This window comes from Pelophylax lessonae (assembly GCF_965119305.1).
Source record: "Pelophylax lessonae genome assembly, chromosome: 2".
In the NCBI taxonomy this organism is placed as follows: Eukaryota; Metazoa; Chordata; class Amphibia; order Anura; family Ranidae; genus Pelophylax; species Pelophylax lessonae.
Genome location: NC_138769.1, coordinates 481,401,408 through 481,420,823, shown reverse-complemented (window position 1 = coordinate 481,420,823; position 19,416 = coordinate 481,401,408). Strand labels below are relative to the sequence as shown.

The window sequence follows — 19,416 nt, the reverse complement described above, 5'->3', positions numbered from 1 at the left end:
ATTAGTGCCCATCACTGCAGCTTATCAGTGCCTATCAATGCAGTGTATTAGTGCCCATCACTGCAGCTTATCAGTGCCTATCAATGCAGTGTATTAGTGACCATCACTGCAGCCTTATCAGTGCCCATCACTGCAGCTTATCAGTGCCCATCACTGCAGCTTATCAGTGCCTATCAATGCAGCGTATTAGTGCCCATCACTGCAGCCTTATCAGTGCCCATCACTGCAGCCTTATCAGTACCTATCAATGCAACGTATTAGTGCCCATCACTGCAGCTTATCAGTGCCTATCAATGCAGCATATTAGTGCCCATCACTGCAGCCTTATCAGTGCCTATCAATGCAGCGTATTAGTGCCCATCACTGCAGCTTATCAGGGAAGAAAAATGACTTATTTACAAAATGTTATAACAGAAACTAAGAAAAATTTCTTTTTTATTCAGCAAAAAATAAAAACCCATTGGTGAGTAAATATCCGTTTTAAATGTGTAGATATATACTCTTCCACAGATGATTGGAGCTGTATGTACCCTGTCATTAGCCCCGATAAAGTGATGTCTCAGTCGGTCGGTCCCAGTAAATGATGGACCATGATCCATACTCAGCTCTGCAGTACAGCAGGGACACACGTGTGTTTACATGGGCGGGGCCATCGGTGAGCAGGAAGTTTTGGTGTCATGGAGTGAGTACTTCCGGGGCACTGTGAACTCATACACACGTTGCTGTGGTAGAATTGGGTGCTGTAATATGGCAGCTGAACCCTGGAACCGCCTGGATATCCCTCGTCCTGCCATCCAATGCCAGGTGTCCTTGCCGCTGGGGGAAGACACAGGTGAGTGCACGGAGCTCTGCACTACAGCGCCGCCTCTGGCTGCTTCATAGAAGAGCATGAACTGCCCATACTAGACACTGCCAGCTTCCCTGCACTGCATACAGCATGACCCCTCCAGTACAGAACACTGTGCTTCTGATCAGGGTCTATCCTTTAGTGGAGCTCACTGGCTCATGAGGTAGGTGATGAGATGACTGTCATTAGGGCTCATTCACACCATGTCTGCTGATCTGTATAGAATATAGATCAATGCATGATCAACACAATGAAGAGCTCAGTTTGCATCATCCTCTGAAAAAATGCATCTACATTTGTATGGAGTGCCACTCCCCATGCTGTGTGTCACTGCATTGGGTTTAATAGAACTGAATGAGCCCAGGTTCACGTTGAATCGTGGAGCTTCACTTGAAATCGCATGCCGCATGTCAGTGCGACTTGGCTGACATCTGTGCGGCTTTATGCACAGATGTCTATGCATGTCGCACCTGAAATCGGCAAAAATAGCACCCCTGATTTGAACAGTTCAGTTACCAAAATAGAGTGCGACTCATCAAATCGGATGACAAGTCGCACTGGTGTGACGGGGGCCTAATGTCATTTTGTGACATTTCAATGCAAAAAAGTAACAAAAACAAACTTAAATCCTTGTGTTGTAACAATACACATCAGCACACCCATGTTTTGCTGAAGTGGCTGGCATGAATGAGCACTAATGGAGTGGGTTGTGTTGGAGGTTTGGCTACCTACCTTCTCCCTTTACTCCTGAGTCACCACCAGGCTCATCAGAAATTCTGAGCAAGCTTCTACTCCTGAAACCTGCCCAGAGCCTATCTGGCTGCCCCCTACTGCCATGTGACAGCAGTTGGCACTGGTGATTGGATGCTCAGACCAACAAATGGCCGTGTCCTACTAGCTACAGAGATTTCTAGTTTTACATGTCGTTGGCGATAGGTAGCAGAGTACAGTCTAATCAAAGTGTTGAACTCGTGCTAAAGGATATATATTGGGTAGGTGAGTAGGCTGCAGCCTCCCAGAAATATAGTCAGAGACTATATAAAATATGAAATCTAGGTATGGGAATGGCGCTGTCTACTGTAAGGTATGTAGATAATTTGACACGAAAGTGTGTAAAGAAATGCACAAAGATGAATAAATATCAGTGGCACAAAGATAAATAATCACAAAATAAGCTAAAATATAATGTGGCAAAAGGTTCAAACCTTACAAAGTATCTAAAATATTTAAATAAATAACGATTGCAGTGTATAAAGCGACTAAGTGTATAAAGGGATATTAAATATAAATGGGTCCAATAAAGTGCAAATGTAAATTTATATAAGTTATTAAATAATTAAAGTGACCAGTGCAATTAAATGAAATCTACATAAAGTGACTCAGTGGCAGCAAAAAAACTGTGCTGTATATATCTGGTGCATCAAAGATGATAACTAATAAATGAAGATAAACTAAGTGACAAAAAAGATTAGTCCATATAAGTGACAAAATTCTTCATACTGGAATCAACCCCCGTGGTGGGTGGTAGGTGAGGTGCTCGGTGCCCCTAAGGTAGGTAGCCCACTCACCAGAAATACCCCACACAGGGGTAAAGAGTGGGTATATAGATACAGGAGGTAATCCCTCTGTTGAATCCTGTTCCTCTCCGGGGGTCCTGGGGTAGGGATAGGTCAGGAGTGCCCAGTATGGCTCCGGAATGGTTCCTACAGGAATGCCCAGGTCTCAGGGGGGTCCGCTCTCATATAAAGTATATGCTCCAGTCACAGCCAGGTATAGCAGAACAAGGTGTAGGCAGGTGGATAAAAAAAGGCCAATAGTGTAATATTGCTTAAACTCTTTATTCGCATTAACACATAAAAATGGGAACTCACAATAATCCAATGTAAAACGAGCGTGTAATAGGTCTTTGGAACGCAATGCGCTCCATGCGAATGCTGGAACCGGAAGTGATGCGACGGCGCTGTACACGTTTCGTAATCCCACGTCTTCAGCAGCTGTTGTTGTTTTTTTTTTTTTTTTTTTGCGAGACCCAACTCTGGAGGAATGAGTACAGAAGGTACAGCAGTCGACAGCATTGCCAGTCTGGAGGAGGGGGAGTGTTAAAAGTATTAGCAGATTTAATTACACTAACAAATTGCAGACAAATCCAGCTCACACTTTATAATCAGTTACAACAAACAGTGTTTTCCTTTTTTTTTTTTTTTTTTTTTTTTTAGGATAAAGATTTTACATGCCAGTGTTAATTGGTTTGTCTCATCCATGTGTACTGATACATTCTGCTGGAGAGCTTGTGCTGTGAAAAACAGACTTGCTGTCCGGAAATCAAGATGGAAAAAAAAAACAAAGTGCTAAAAGAAAACAAATGCAGTCATCACATCTAAGAATTGGTCATCTGCAATATAATAAATGTTTTGCTTTTGGTTTATTACTGCATTAAGGTTATACCTGCAGTTCAGCTTTAATTTTGCAAAAACATGTAAGTTGTATATCAACCCTTTACAGTTGATGGGAGACAACCCTTTACAAATTCATAATGCTGGAAATATTCTGTGAGCTTCCCATTCATGCAATCAGTGTGATTGGCTGTCAAAATGATCACATGATCGGGAGCCCTCCCCACTCCTGATTGTAAAACATGACTGGGAGCTGTAAGTAAATGTGGTGGTCACTTTGCTAGGGGTGCTGGCTGTATGCATACAAGGTGTTTCTAAAATGTTCAATGAATGGTATCAGGAAAAAAAAAACAAAATGGAAGATACAAACAAATTACCTTTTATTGGCCTTTAAAATATTCGCCACCCTTCACAACACACTTTTGGCAATGTTCATAAAGCTTCTGGAAACTGTCAGCGAAGGCCTCATTAGGAATCGACTACAGGCGGTCCCCGGGTTACAAACATCCAACTTAAGCCCCGTACACACGTACCGATCATCGGCCGAACGATCAGCCGTCTTTTGTCCCCGGGCTGTCGTGTCCGCTGAAAAGTGCAAAAGACTGCACACGAATTTTGTCCGCCGACTGCAGAAGTGATGTCATGTGATGGTTAACTTTCCCTGTGTTTTTTTTTCTTTTTTGAGCATGCCCAGTCTTGCAAATCTGCTGTCTGTCGGCCGAATTCTGTACTGACTGGCGAACAATCGGCCGTTCTGGTGTCGGCATACAAAATTTTTAATGCTTGCACGACAGATTCTGTTTGGCCGAAAGTGCGCTGTCGGCTGTCGGAAGCATCATACTAACAAGCCGAAAATCGGCCGATCGGTCGTCGGCCGAATCTTTTCGGCCGACAATCTGCAGGTGTGTACGGGCCTTTACAAAAGACTCCTACTTACTAATGGAGAGAGACAACCAGAAGTGAGGGGAAATCTACCCCTTGGAAGGGAAATTCACTCCTGTAGGAGTTCTCATGGGAAAAAGGAGTCTCCACTGAAGCTTTATCACTAATCCTTGTTTCCAACAACCCAAAATGTTCAAAATCCAGTTGTCATAGGGACAGAAAGTGAGGTGACATCTTCTGAACAGGAGCACAGACAGCAAAACAAATAGCATAGGGGAGGGTTCACACCCCTGTACCATCCAATAAACGTAAAAATGATTATTTTGGCTAGAGCTAAAATTGAAAATGTTCCTGTTCCGACTTACAAACTTGACTTAAAAACAAACCTACAGTCCCTATCGTGTTTGTAACCCGGGGACCCGCCTGTATAGTAATTAAGTGGTGTGCTGTTCTACTTATTATACAATGTGATGCTTTCAACAACAAATAATTGAATATGCAAAAAAAACAAGGAGAAACCAAGGAAAAAATTGGACTTTTGAGTGAGGACAGCTGGACTGTATGATGAATAAATGAATAAATTTATTAAAAAGAGTCACCTATACAACCGATGAGGACACATACAGAGAATTGGCATACAAAAGACTGTAAAATTCCTTGGCTGCATTCCTGGCAGCTTTTCCTGGGCTAGTTTGTCTATCTCAGTTGTCTCCTTGGATGATTAATCTTCCCCATTGTTTACCCAATACATGGATATACTTATACATATATATATATATTTTTATCTTTTTGATCCCAGCGTGCCTCCTGTGCCATCTTTCGGATTGCTGCCAATTCTTGTAGTGCGGTTTTTTTTTGATTTTTGGTTCTCAGTTTTCTTCATTCCGGCTGCCCCCCATGCTGGTTATTGTCTATGCCCCAGCCCCGGACCAGGCGTTCTCCGGATCGGCTAGTATTTTTTCAAACATATCATACTACTCAAGGTGGTGTTTTCTCTACCATTTTTTTCTTTTTTTTTTTTTCTCCTTTTTCAATATATTATAATTAAACCCCGTCTCATTTATATTTTGTTATAATTTAGATTACCAGTTTAAGATATACAACCTGTACTTAAGCTCCTGATGAATGGACGGAGGTCCAAGAAACGCGTCGAGCCTAAAATAACTCATATGTAATTTCAAATCTGATATAAGTAAAGACTGCAAGCCTACAGTGAGCATGAAGTCATATTAAATCTGTTATACCTTTTAGAGATCCTAGTGTGATCCATGTGAAATTGTATTTACTTTTAATTAATGTGAATTTTACAATCTTTTGTATGCCAATTCTCTGTATGTGTCCTCATCGGTTGTATATGTGACTCTTTTTAATAAATGTATTCATCATACAGTCCAGCTGTCCACACTCAAAGTCCCATTTTTTTCCTTGGTTTCTCCTTGTTTTTTTTGCATATGTATTTAGGGATGGAGGCAACTGGACAGAAAAGGTGGCAGACCATATTTCTTTTATTTCTTTTCTTTTGTTTTTTTAACAAATAATTGAAGTGATAAAAAATACATATAAGTAAAGAAAGTCCATATAGAAAACCCCTAAAACAGTAACACCAATACAACAGTGCACTATAAAGCAGTGATAATAAAAATAGAAAGATTAAAAAATATAAATATATATATTTATAATAATGGCCAGAAGTTCGTCTCCCAATAAATTTGATAAAAGTTTGTGCATAGGTGCTCCACAATATAAATGAAAGTCTTCAGTGATCTGTAGTGATTCCTGTGTAGGATCCAACCCACCTGCTTTCCACCTTGAGTGCAATACACGCTCACCTGAAACAAACAGATATCTCTCAGTGTGAACAACCGCATCACAAGAAGATCCTCTATCTTCCCTTGAATCCTCCTCTGCCCAGGGTAGGCTCCACATATAATTTTGAACAAACAGAATGATTTCATTGTGCAGTACGTTTTTTTTTTTTTTTTTTTTTTTTTTTTTTTTTTTTTTAAATCAGATTTATTACTTAAAAACAACTTAATCTGATACACTCACATTTAGGAAGATTGTAAGTCGCATAAAATCCAATAAGAACACTTGTGAAGCAGGGAGCGGCTTCAGCTCATGTATATGCGTCGCAGTGACACCAGATCTGATGTCATAGGCTCTTTCTATGCATTGCGTCACTGGTCACGTGACTTCCTCTTTAGGAATCAATCGCAAGAACCACTGTCACACATTCTTTGATTGCCGTCACGTCCTTGACCTTGGACTTTTGCAGACGACACTTTTTGGGTCTCAGGGAAGACTTTGAGTGCCATTTTATCAATTACCACTTGAATTCAGGATTGAATTGGTAGCACCAGGTCTCATCCCCTTTGACAATGGTTCCCAGAAAAGATGGAGCCTGGTCACACATGGTAATGAAATCTCCAGAGGTTTCCATCCATTTTGCTTTCTGTTCGTCTGTCAGCTTGTGCGGCACAAACCAGAAATGGATGTTCCACTTTACCCAAATCTTCGCAGCTGATGGTGCACATCATGTTCTTGCTAGTGCCCAGTTATTTCGCCATCAATCTTAGTCAGTCGCCGATCTCATGCCAGCATTTGTCGCACTCGCACGATCGTGTCTGGGGTTCAGCTTGTCAACGGCTGACCCAAACGTGGCTTATCCTTCCCGTCGTGAAAGCCTCTCCGTCACTGTTTTCCCTAATTTTTAGCAGAACTTAATGTTCACTCATTGGTTCATTGCACTGTGACTCTACCTCACAACAGACTACGTTCGACTGCCTGCAGTGGATTTACACATGTACTCTACGCTAGGCGGTGCTTCTCTTCGTATCTCTGGATAGCCATGTGCATGTGCGCACACCTGGCCCATGTTGCCATTGAGTTATCGAACCATTCACCAAACTTTAAACACACCTGATATGCGGTGCACCTTGGCATTGTGCTGCCACATATGACTATGGCCAGTGTTAAGGGGTTCAATTGTACTAGTTGTTTGTATTTATTGTATATGAACTAGTTTTGTTTTATACATTGTTATTCCAACAATTCATATGTGTATATGGAAAGGGTTCAACATGTAGAAATCGTATTCTTTTCATATTTAGAACAACTCCTCGTCAATCTCTCAGAAAGTTGTCAATCTGCCGACTCCTTCTTGAAGAGCAAAGAACTGAATGTTGAAGCTGCTACTCTGGATTCTGTATTATATATTTATCATCACCGGCTGAACTCCCACAAGCCATATCTGGCTTTAAAGCAGGTACAAATATTACATTTCTGATGTGACCAAGAATTTCCTTTTGTCCTATCAATGTAGGTATTTTCTCTGCCTATTCCTTCCTCTAATCATGGTGTCTGTACTTTGCAGAACAAAGCATCTGTGTGCATTCAGCATTTTGGAATCCCTTTTTTTGTGTTTCCGGAGCTCCATGCTCCAGGCTTGACAAAGTTTGCTTGAACTCTAGGAACCAGCTAGATTTTTTCACGCATGCCGAATGGCCGGCTTCTTTTGGACCGGCTGCCAAACACACAGGCCCAATGGCGGACAGTTTTTAATGAACCGGCTGATGTTGCCCACCATTCGACCCGTGTGTACTTTGTTTACTTCTTCTGAGAGAGATTAGAGGAACACTCCAACCACCATGACCACTTGGTGGTAGGAGTCAGAAACGCTGCACATGCTTGGATATTTACAATTATGTACTGGGGGCTAGTTTCACCCCTAGCACATGTGACTTACTGCTGTGGGTACACCTTGCGGGTACTACTGGTGGGAAACGCTTGTGAAGATCACGAAGCGGCGCTTTAGGAAGCATGCAGAGCCGATGCTTCCTGTATCCTGTGCATTTCCTGTATTCCTGTGCATTTGATATCACTCCGCCTGTGACAGGACAGAGCCGGAACTACACGCGAGGCATCAACTCCGCTCTGTCACAGCTGACAGATACCGTTCTTTCGCCAGACATCCCAAGTCTCCTGCGAGGTGTGGGAGTCTCCTGCATGCGGGCATGGCACTTGCTGGTGTCAGGGAGCTGCAGCCTGCATGCGGGAGACTCCCGCACCTCGCAGGAGACTTGGTATGTCTGACAAGACCCCCTCTGGCAGTGTAACCCAGTTGCCAGGCCGCTAATTCTAGTCGCCAATGTGACCTGGCGCCTGGGGTTTGTCGAGCTCTGATGTAGAGAACTATCAGGCACTTTGTTCTTGAGGCTTAAAAACAGTGTTTCAAGTATTTGGTGCCTATACAGTATGATTTAGGCTCCGTTTCCACTATTGCGACTTGTGCGACTTGACACATGTCAAGTCGCACAGCAAGTCAAAAGCCATTCATTTCAATTTGACCCGTTCTAACTGCTGCGACTTCAGCGACTTGTGCACTACTTTTGGGCCGACTTCAGTGCGACTTCCTTCTATAATGACGGACAAGTCGCACTGAAAGCCGCAAACAACTTACACTACGAAGTTGCGCTAGAAATAGCACGACTTCGTAGCCGCGATAGTGGAAACGGAGCCTAAATTACCTATGTGAATATTCACAGAAAATGAACAGTTGGTGGAGTGCTTTAGGAAACACTGTCCTAAAAGTTGGTGGTTTCACAGAAAGGAGTTCTTAGTGGTCGATGCTTGGATGTTCTGTGGTCTTTGGATATAGAAGTAGGGCTGGATAGCCTTCGTCTTTTATTGTTGGTTGACCTCAGGAGCAACACATAAGGTTTTTACATTTAAATTTGTGCAATTTTGTTACCCGTGACTTCAAGCCTGTTCAAGCCTACATTAGTAATAGCTCTATTGCTGGAAAGAATCCTATCCAATCTAAAGGTAACAAACTATGACCACCCACCTTTTATATTGGGTAGGTCCTCCTTTTGCTGCCAAAACAGCTCTGACGCATTATGGCATGGACTCCACTAGACCTCTGAAGGTATGCTGTGGTATCTGACACCAAGCCATCAGTAAAGGTTCTTGTAAGTTGGGAGGTGAGGCCCCCATGGATCAGACTTGTTTTTTCCAGCACATCCCACAGATTGAAATTTGGAGGCCAAGTCAACATCCAGATCTCATTGTTGTGTTTCTTGAACCATGTTTGCATTGTGGCAGAGTGCATAATCCTGCTAAAAGAGGCCACTGCCATCAAGGAATATGACCAATCTACCCCCACCAAGACCCAATAAATCAATATTGTGACGCCTATTAGAACCAACATTAACTTGCAATTTGAATATAGAAAAGAGAACTGGGGGGGCTAAGTGGACTTTAAAGGTACCGCCATGGACAAATGATATACATGAATACAGAAATTAGTAAAATATCGAAAGTTTATTAAACAAAATCACAATAATATAAAATTGTCCATAACATAGACATTACGAGCAACCAATTACACAATAGTTCAGTAATACCAGCAATATTTATACGATTGGTACATCAACAATTGCAATTTGAACAAGACTTCTATTGGATCAGACTACATGGACAAGCCGTTGTTCCCCAAGCACATACATGAGTCTTGACCCATTATGAATGTCACAGGTTTTCCAGTTTTCCTTCCCTAGACCACTTTTGATAGGTCCTGATCACTGCAAACTGGGAAAATCCCACAAGAGCAGCAGTTTTGGAGTTGCTCTGACAAAGTTAGCTAGCCATTACCTTTGCCTCTTGTTAAGTCATGGGCAAGACTAGTGTTCTCCAAACTGTGACCCATGCAGCACTGTTTTCTCATTGAAAGGGTCACTATTCCTCCCAATAACACCAATGATGTGACCCTATTCCTTCTACTGATTATGGGCACTATGTCGTTTTTGCTCCTGCTGACCCCCAAGCCTGAGACCTTATCTATTCCCACTGGCCACAGTCTGCACCCCCCCCCCCCTAAAATTTAAAGGACCATAAACTGGCCCTTTTTGTTTTTTAAAGTTTGGAGACCCCTGCCCTGGGCTAGATAATAAAATGATCACTGTATACTTTGTAAAATAGAATCTGGGGATACAGCAAACTCGGTTTGACACCAACTATAAAGATAATCGTGTTATCAGATGAGAGATATCTGGTACTCAGGATGAACTGCGACAATGCAGTGTTGTGTGTTTTTTTCTGTGTGTGTGTGTGTGTGTGTGTGTTTTTTTTTTTTTTTTTTTTTTTTTATTTTTATTTTTCCTCCCCCCTCCCCACATGGCTGCGTTTGTGTGCATATCATGCGCCCTGTCCATCATATGGACTTTCCCCGGGCAGTTTAGAGTTCAATGTGGAAAGTTTTTCATTTAAATACTTTATCTGAAGTTCCATCTGTAGTACTTCACCTTTAAAATTTATTAGCTGTTTTTACTAGGGGAATGTGCTTTTTATGTTTCTATATGTAGCTTTAAGATGGTTGAGGTCAGGGGACATGATACTGTAAATGAATGAACTCTTGTAAACCATATTCTTTGAGTGAATAGTAGAAAAACCTTACGTAAATAACCAATTTTATTAAAAAAAAAAAAAAAGTCTTCATTTGCTTTGCTTTTCAGAGAACCAGAACCTTAAATACAATTTAGTTCTAGTGATCATCAGATTGCTAGCTTTAAGTATTTATGTAAAGTTTCTGACGTTCCTTGGTAATGCGTGCTTTGGGAACAAACCACAATATCATCGTATTTTCTTGCCTGTAAGTGACCCATTAACCACTTGCCGACCATCCTGTAGCAGTTTTTTACTGTTACAGGGTGGCTGCTGTGCGCAGAATTGTGTGTACATATACGTGATGCTGCACTTCCGGGTAGGGGGCGGGCATGATTATACACAGCGGTAGCTGATCAGTGGGTGCCACGGACTCGATGGTTGCTGATACCCGCCGATCATCAGGGCAGATTGCTGTTCTGACAGGAGGGAAGGCATGGATCCTGTGTCTCTGCAAAGCGGAGAATAAAAAATGCAGAGGTGGTTAAATACCACCAAAAGTAAGCTCCATTTGTGTGAAAAAAAGGACATACATTTAATTTGGGTGCAGTGTGGCATGACCACGCAATTGTCAAATAAAGTAACACAGTGCTGTATCACAAAAATGCGCTGGTCATGAAGGGGGGTAAATCTTCCAAAGATCAAGTGGTTAATAAAACATGTTTAGTTTCAGCTACAGGCTAACTTTGCAGTCCTTCTTCTTCTTTCTTTTTGTTTCTGACTTTTTTTTTTTTTTTTTTTCCATCTTCCCCCTAGGTGCAGCAATGTGTAAGGCGGATACGCGCTATGGGCTTGGAAGCTTCCATACAAGAGATGTTGGACTTGTGTCCAAAGTATGTTTGGTATATCCTCCCTTCCCTTCCTACATTATTTTTAGCAAGTTATATATGAAAACAAATGGAATTCGGCTCCACAACACTGCCGTCTAAAAATATTTATTAAAGACTGTACATGCTACCACCAGGACATAAGCAATAGTTGCAGGTTTACGCGTTTCGCACAGACATTGTGCTTACTCGGAAACTAGTCAACCTGCAACTATTTCAGGTGCATTTCTGCATGCACTTTTGAATGCATTTTTGATGCATTCCAGATGCTTTTTTATTTTTTTATCACTGTTCTGGAGTCTGGTGCATTTTAGATGTGCTTTACCCCGTTCCAGAATAGTTTAGTGCAGGAGAAATGTAATATTTTTTTTTTCTCTGGAACTGGAATGCGCTGCAGTGGTGTAAACTATGCCATTGAAAACCATATAACCTACCATCAATGCATTTTTGATTCAGGAAAAAAAAAACGCACTGGACTGCATGTGTTGTGAACTGGCCCTACCTACGGTCGTTTTAAACTTGTGGAGGTTTTTTCTGACGTTCCCTTTGTGCCAAGGCATTTAGTTAGCTCACTGTCAGCTGTATTCTTCTTCACTTTGTGTCTATGACCATTTTTTTTTTAAGTTTTGGATTATGAAAGGGCTACAACCCCAGTTGATTAATTTTTTCCCTCCTTTTGGAGAAACAGGAAGTCAGAAGAAATCTCTACAAAGCAAAGGGCATTTCCCTCATACATGGTTGTCACCAGAACAGGTGTCTATATTGAAACAATATTCTCACTGTAATCCGGTGACAAGAAAACCTGACAGGGGTTTCTATCCCTTTCCACATCTATCCTAAACTCTTTGGATGTAAGTAAGACAAATATGATTATGTTACAAATATGATTATGATAACAATAATTACCATACCGTGACACGGATGGTTTTTTTTTTTTAAACTGACATATGATAGCTAAATATAACATTTTTTATTTTTGTGGTAATGTGTTTTTAAGCAATTGTGACATCAATGTCCTTGACTTGTACATCATAGATCTTCTGTCACTTGAAATAATAACCCCCCACCTACTGATCCTTGCTTTCTGCATGCTTCTCTGTCATAACTCTGTGTAAACTCCCTCAACCTGTGCCTGGTAATTGGCTATTCAGACCTGAGCATCTGCAACCGATGAGGAAGGGGAGGTGGTCCCAACCTCCTTCGTACCCAGATGTAGTAAGTATTTCTGGAGGGCTGCGATAGAGGCAGTGTAGGATCATGGTGGAACTTAGTCGGTGGGGGGTGGTTGTAGCAAGAGCACCTGTCCCCAATTAGTTTAAGACAACATTTTCCCATCAGTAGTCCTTGTAAATGTAGACCAATCATACATTTTAAATAAAACCTTTTTTTTTTTTTGTTCTCTCTTCAGTAAAACCGAGCTGAAAACTGGAAGCTGTGTCCTTGTTCCTAGCCAGCCTATAATGGAGCTAGTGTCTATGAAGATTTTGGGTGCTTGTAAGTTATTACTACGTCTCATGGATTGCTGCTGCAAGGCTTTCCAGTATCCTTTCCTATGTCTTGGTTCTTTTCTGATTTGTGCGATTGCAGAAAACAATTCATATGTACAGACCAGAGGTGCATCAAATGGAAATTTTGGTGCTGAATCCAAAAATGCGGGATGCACATGACCAATAATGGAATTGAAAATGAGAGTTTTTAATAAAAAAAAAAAAAAATAAATAAATAATTTTTTTTTTTTATTAAGTTGACTTTTTAATTTTAATATCATGAATTTAAATTAATATGAATTTATTGTCCCATAATCAGTACCTTTTTTAGCGCAAGAAAAATACATTCCATTTAAATTCTATGTATATCTTCACACTGGTTTGTTGCTCTTCGATTGTGGTATTAAAAAACCTTGCTTGCTGCATTTTTGGTCATTTAAAAAAAAAACGAACCAAAAACGCGCCTCCCCGTTGAAATGCATTGAAAATGCAGCAAGGATGCATCCATCCTGCATATGTGTTGCGTTTTTGATGTGGTTTTTGAGTCACATGACCTATGAAAAACACACCATAAGCACAGCAAAATCCTTTTTGGCCAATATGTTTTGGCCACAGAATTTTTGGTGCATCTCGAATACAGACACAGGGCAAACCAGGCAGCAGTGTAGTCATATAGGAATTTGTGGCAGCATAGTTGGTAAGGTTCTCATGAAAACAAAGGTAATAAAAGGAATTGGTCTGCCAATAGCACCTTCCCTGTCTTACTGGTAGTATGAAAGCTTAGTGAATGCTAGGGGCAGCTTGGTGTGTGTGTATATGTATATGTGTGTGTGTGTATATATATATATATATATATATATATATATATATATATATATATATATATATATATATATATATATATATATATATATATATATATATATATAAAATCCGTGCCTATAATTTGTTGCAGTCAGTATTCCGGACCACATAAATGCATGGATTTTTTTTCTTTTTTTTGCAGTCACTATTGAAATAGGAGGCACAAAACAGCCAGTTGAGAAATGGGGTGCTTGGATTGCATTTACATGTTCAAGTATAAAGATTATGTCAGTGCCACAAAAAAAAAAAAAAAATCAAGCAATGACTTGTAATCTTTAAAGGCTAACTCCACCCTTAGCAACATGTTACACATGAATTTAGGGTGTAACATGTTGCTAAGCAACCCTCCTACCCCCCGTTAAGTTCCCCCGACCCCCAAACCCCTCCCGTGATCGCGTGCAGGTATTTTCTCAAATTTGAAATTGACTCAGCTCTTTAACCACTTCAGCTGCGGAAGGTTTTACCCCCTTAATGACCAGGCCATTTTTTGCAATTTGGCACTACATTGCTTTAACTGACAATTGTGCGGTCGTGCGACTCTGCACCCAAATACAATTGATGATTGATTTTTCCCACAAATAGAGCTTTCTTTTGGTGGTATTTGATCACATCAGCGGTTTTTAGATTTTACGCAATAAACAAAAAAAGCGACAATTTAGAAAAAAAGATAAAAATCCCAAAAAGCGTATTTTAATTGGTTTGCGCAAAAGTTAAAAAGTTATAGCGTTTACAAACTACGGGATAGATTTTTGGACTTTATTTGTTTTTATTAGTAATTGCGGAAATCAGCAATTTTTTTTTTTTTTTTTTTTGCGGGGCTGCGACATTTCGGCGGACAGATCGGGCCCCTAACTGACATTTTTGACACTTTTTGGGGACCAGTGAAATTAATACAGTAATCAGTGCTGAATAATATGCACTTACTGTATAAATGACACTGGCAGGGAAGGGGTTAAGTGTATGCCTAATAGTGCTTACTGACTGTGTGTGTGTGTGTGTGTGTGTGGGGGGGGGGGGGGGGGATGGGTTGGACAGAGGCAGAGAGAGATCAGTGATTCAGGTTAGCTGAATCACAGGATCTTTCCCTGCCTCTCTGACAGAAAAGCCGCCTGCTTTGTTTACATAGGCAGGCGGCTCTTCTGTCATTCTAACTGAAGATCGCAGGAGGCCGTCGGCCAGATCCTGCAGTCTGGCTCCCGCTGTGTCTTATCACAGCAGGAGCGCTGCTCCAACAAATCCACGTGCACATAATCACGTAGATCTACGTGATTATGCGCAGCCGAGCCACCCTGCCGCAGTAAATCTGTGTGGGGCGGTCAGCAAGTGGTTAACTGAAAGCCTGTGCAGAGGGCCAACTAGGACAGAAAGTGAGAGGGAATCTTCCCAATAGGGACAATAATAGAAACACTTTTTTTTCTGATAAAAGAAATATTAAACAGGATTTTATATCTGTCTCTTGTTTTTGGGGATAGATTGGGCTTCATTTACTAAAACTGGAGAGTGCTAAATCTGGTGCAGCTCTGTATAGAAACTAATCCTCTTCCAGGTTTTTTGTCAAAGCTTAAAGTGGAGTTCCAGCCACCTATCAGAAAAATAAGTCAGAAGCTACAAACCTGTTCATATCCCAGAAGACTGCAGGGGGGGGGGGGGGTGGGGGACTGGGAGGAAAGAGAACTTGCGCAAAGCGTTCTGCGCTTTCTGAATGACCTGTTGGCAGGGAAGGAGGAGGAGGGCCGAACTTCTGATGTACCTCGCCGCTGTGAGGTCCGATGAAAGCGGGGAAGATTACCTGTCAAGAGGGGGAAGACAGATACTTACACTTTTGGGTGGAACTCTGCTTTAACCACTTGCAGACCACTCGCCGCATATATACTGTGGCAGGCTGGCTCGGCTACGCGAATCCCTGTTCTGTACGGCGATTTGCGGGAGCGCTGCGGGGGCAAGTGCTCCCGCCCCACTAGGCAGTGAGGATGCCGATTCATGGGACCGGCAGCCGTGATTGCTGCCGGGCACCTGCAATTGCTCCCTGCTAAGAGGACGGTCAGCTGTTGTAAACACAGCTGTCAGTTCTCTCTGAAATGATCAGAGTGCCTGTGATCCCCCTATATAGGATCACAGGTCTCTGTGGTCATTTCACATGTCCCTCCCCCATACAGTTAGAAAACACTCCCCTAGGCTCACACTTAACACTTTAATCACCCCTAGGTTTACCCCTTCCCTGCCAGTGTCATTATTACAGTAGTAATGTCACCGGTACCCCCCCCCCCCCTTACAAGTGTCAAATGTCAGGGGTCCGAGCTGTCTGTTGCAATGTTGCGGTCCCACTAAAAATCGCTGATCGCCGCCATTACTAGTTTAAAAAAAAAAAATTACATCTTTCCCCTAGTTTTGTAGATGCGATGACTTTTGTGCAAACCAATCAAAATACACTTATGATTTTTTTTAGCAGAATACAATTTTGGCCTAAAAGGATGAAAAAAATTAGATTTTTAAAAATTATTATTTTTTTGGGAATGTTCTATAGCAACAAGGGTTTTTTTTTTTTCAGAATTGTCGCTTTTTTTTTTTTTTTTTTAATAGCGCACAAAAAAAAAAAATTGCACAGGTAATCGTATACAACCAAAAGAAAGCTCTATTTGTGAGGGGAAAAAAAAGGACATCAATGTTATTTAGGTACAGCGTCGCACGACTGCACAATTGTCCGTTAAAGTAACGCAGTGCCGGATCGCAAAAAAATGGCCTGGTCATTAGGGGCTAACTCCTTCCGGTCCAGAAGTGGTTAACAAGCTGAAGTTAGAAGCTGATTGGCTACCATGCACAGCTGAAGTAGATTTTGCACTCTCCAGTTCTAGTAAATCAACCCCATTGCCTCGCTTGCTGGCCCAATTGCTGGTGCTGCTTGAAACATAAAATGATTATCCTATCGTTTTTCCTAGAGTTCCAGTTTAAATTCTGTTCTGTCTGTTTTAGTATGTAGACTGGTTAACTAGTTTTCTGCCCATTTGTTTTAAAAACTGAAATCTCAATTCCATTAGTCTGAATCCTTACTTATTTTGATATATGTAAAACAAATTTGCAAAAAAAATCAGTTTGGATATTATTCCTTTATCCCGTAAAACAGCTTATGTTTGCAGCACTTGAACTTGGAAGAGTTTATAGTTCTAAATGTTGTACAGTTGGGATTGCTGAGCCGCTTATGGTTTGTACCTAAACGTCATATACTGAATACTTTAAATAAAGTTGGGAAATTCTGCTGTTTAAGCTATGTAAATCACCTTTTGTATTGTTGTTGTTTTGTGTTTGTTTTTGTGTTTTTTATATTTTCATTTTTTTTTTTTTTGTAAAATTTTAGGATGATAAAGTTCATCTTCAAGAAAATTTTAAGCCATTTCTTGCAGTGGAGCTGTTTCCACTCTCATGGCTGCTGTTAGGCTGTACGGGGCACCCAGGATTTCTATCTGGATGTGTTTTTTTTTTTTTTTTACAATGCTGTCGGGGGGGGCAAGTGTGACATACTGGGGGTCTAAACAGACAGAGAAAGAAAATGAGGACACAGATTTCTTCAATTCCTTCCTTTTTAACCTCAGCAGAGAATGAACAGGAGATGGAGGATCCTGATCCTTCATAAACTAAAGCATAATGAGCTAGTATGCATATACCTTTGAACGAAGCCCACGGCACCGTCGCCCGGACACCGCTGAGGGAGCTGTCATGTTCCGGACCTTCAGAACGAATGCGCCGCTGGTGTCAGCGGCTGGATGCAGGGCGAACATCTCCTAATCCGTGCAGGTTTAGGAGATATTCATTTTACTTACAGGTAAGCCTTATCATAGGCTTACCTGTAGGTAACATTTAAGTATACTCCAATACTACCGCTTTAATGGACACAGGAATGATTGGTACAGATCCCCCTACTGTGCTTTCCATCCCCCTGTGTACCTGCAGCAGCCGGAAGGTGGGCAGCATGCAGAGAAAGGGGGGTGACTTGCATATGAATACCTGCAGGTTTTTAGATGTAGACTTAATTTACATATAAATAGTGGGTGATTTACATATGAGTACTGACCCTATTTATATACATGTGTTTGCGCAATTTGCACATGAGCTATCTGTACATTTCACACAGGAAAGATGCCCTGATTGTTTCTTCCTCCTGCTGGCTTTCAGCTGCTGCTCAGAGAGCTCCTCAGGGCATCCTTTTGTAATCAACTGCTGCACTGATCCCTCCACCTGCCTGGGCCCTCCTGTGTGTCGGGCCCCCTACAGGAAGACTGTTGGTACCCCCCTATTTTTGACCATGCCCACACTGCAGAGGTTAATTGCACATTTTGTGTAGGGGAAAGGAGAAAACTTTTTTTTTTTTTTTTTTAATTTACATAGTCCTGTGCCCCTCTGGCAAATGGCACTCCTCCATGCTCTAGCAGTGGTCTGTCTCTGTGTCATCACATCCAGTTTAGGGCTATGGACCCTGCTTTGGTCTTGATCACTTCAGGACACTAGACCGCTGGAGCATGGGAGAGAAGATGTTGTGCAGAGAAGAGGAGAATTGGGTAACAATCTTTTTATTGTTCCCTTAGACCTAAACAAGCAATTAACCATTGCAGTGTGGGTACAGCTTCGCTGCAAGTGATAATTTTATTAGTTGTCTGGAGGTGGGCTTTAATGCATGGCAACATCTACAGTTACCTTCCAGAGTGCCTGGGCACACTTTTATGCAATACTGACTTTTCGTTAGAAAGTTGGCTCTTCCCCCCTCTTTCATGTCACAATTGGACATTGGAGCTACAGTCCTAGTAATAAGTCAGTCATGAGGTATAGGAGGCATAAGAGTGAGTGGAGCCACACAGTAATGCAGTATTTGCCTCCGAGTGCCCTGGTTTTTGGGGTGTGCCCCCCTGGAAGATAACTACGCATATACGCAGAAACTACAGGGGTCTACACTATGATTCTCACAGAACTTTAAAAAGTCACAGCAAAATAAAAATGCTGTACATCTCTACAATACATTCATATTTCCTTCACATTTCCTCACATTTTATCCATAAAAAATATGTTCATCCTGGTAGAAATCTACTCTGCTCAGAATTGCCTTTTGTGGGCTTACACTACACTGTCTTTCCTAAAGCTAAGGTCCAGCTTTACTCTCACTTTATATGGTTTGTTTGGGCCTAGATGACCCAAACAAACTTTTTTTTTTTTCTTCATGAATATGTGCACCCGCTGGAGGTGCTGTATAAACTTTATGTAGCCTCAGCTAAATACAGTATACAGCGATGTGTTATGGGTGTGAGAGGAGACCTTCCCATCTCACACCTGGAACAAAATGCAAAGCTCCCTGTGAATGGCTATCAATGCATACAAAGTTTCCTTTGATTGGCCAAATCGGAGATCTTGACATCATCAGTGCGCCTTTCCAACTTAGCCAATCAAAGGAAGCTTTGTATGATAGAATACAAAGCTGCCTATAAATGGCTGACTACCACTCAACCCGACATACATTTTGTTGGGAGTGTTAGACAACAGGAGGGTTTCATCTCTCACCCAGAACACAGTGCAGTGTACTGAATGTAGCTGAGGCTATATAAAGTTTAAACAGTGCACTCAGTGAGCGCACACATTAGTGAAGGAAATAGTTTGTTTTGGGCCAGCTTTCCCCAATGATCTATATCAGGGAT

The 19,416-nt window shown here is 41.5% G+C and overlaps 1 protein-coding gene across 1 annotated transcript in view; it reads left to right on the top strand.

Annotated features, from left to right (window-relative positions):
- The first annotated feature begins 696 nt into the window (after positions 1 to 696).
- The window catches only part of RMP64 (ribonuclease MRP subunit p64), a 30,342-nt gene continuing 11,622 nt past the window's right edge, over positions 697 to 19,416 (top strand). Inside the window, exons 1-5 of the mRNA XM_082247193.1 lie at positions 697 to 832; positions 7,233 to 7,387; positions 11,320 to 11,396; positions 12,799 to 12,930; positions 16,863 to 16,940. Coding sequence (XP_082103319.1) covers positions 748 to 832; positions 7,233 to 7,387; positions 11,320 to 11,396; positions 12,799 to 12,930; positions 16,863 to 16,940 — 527 coding nt within the window. The 5' untranslated portion in view covers positions 697 to 747. The remainder of the gene's footprint in view (positions 833 to 7,232; positions 7,388 to 11,319; positions 11,397 to 12,798; positions 12,931 to 16,862; positions 16,941 to 19,416) is intronic.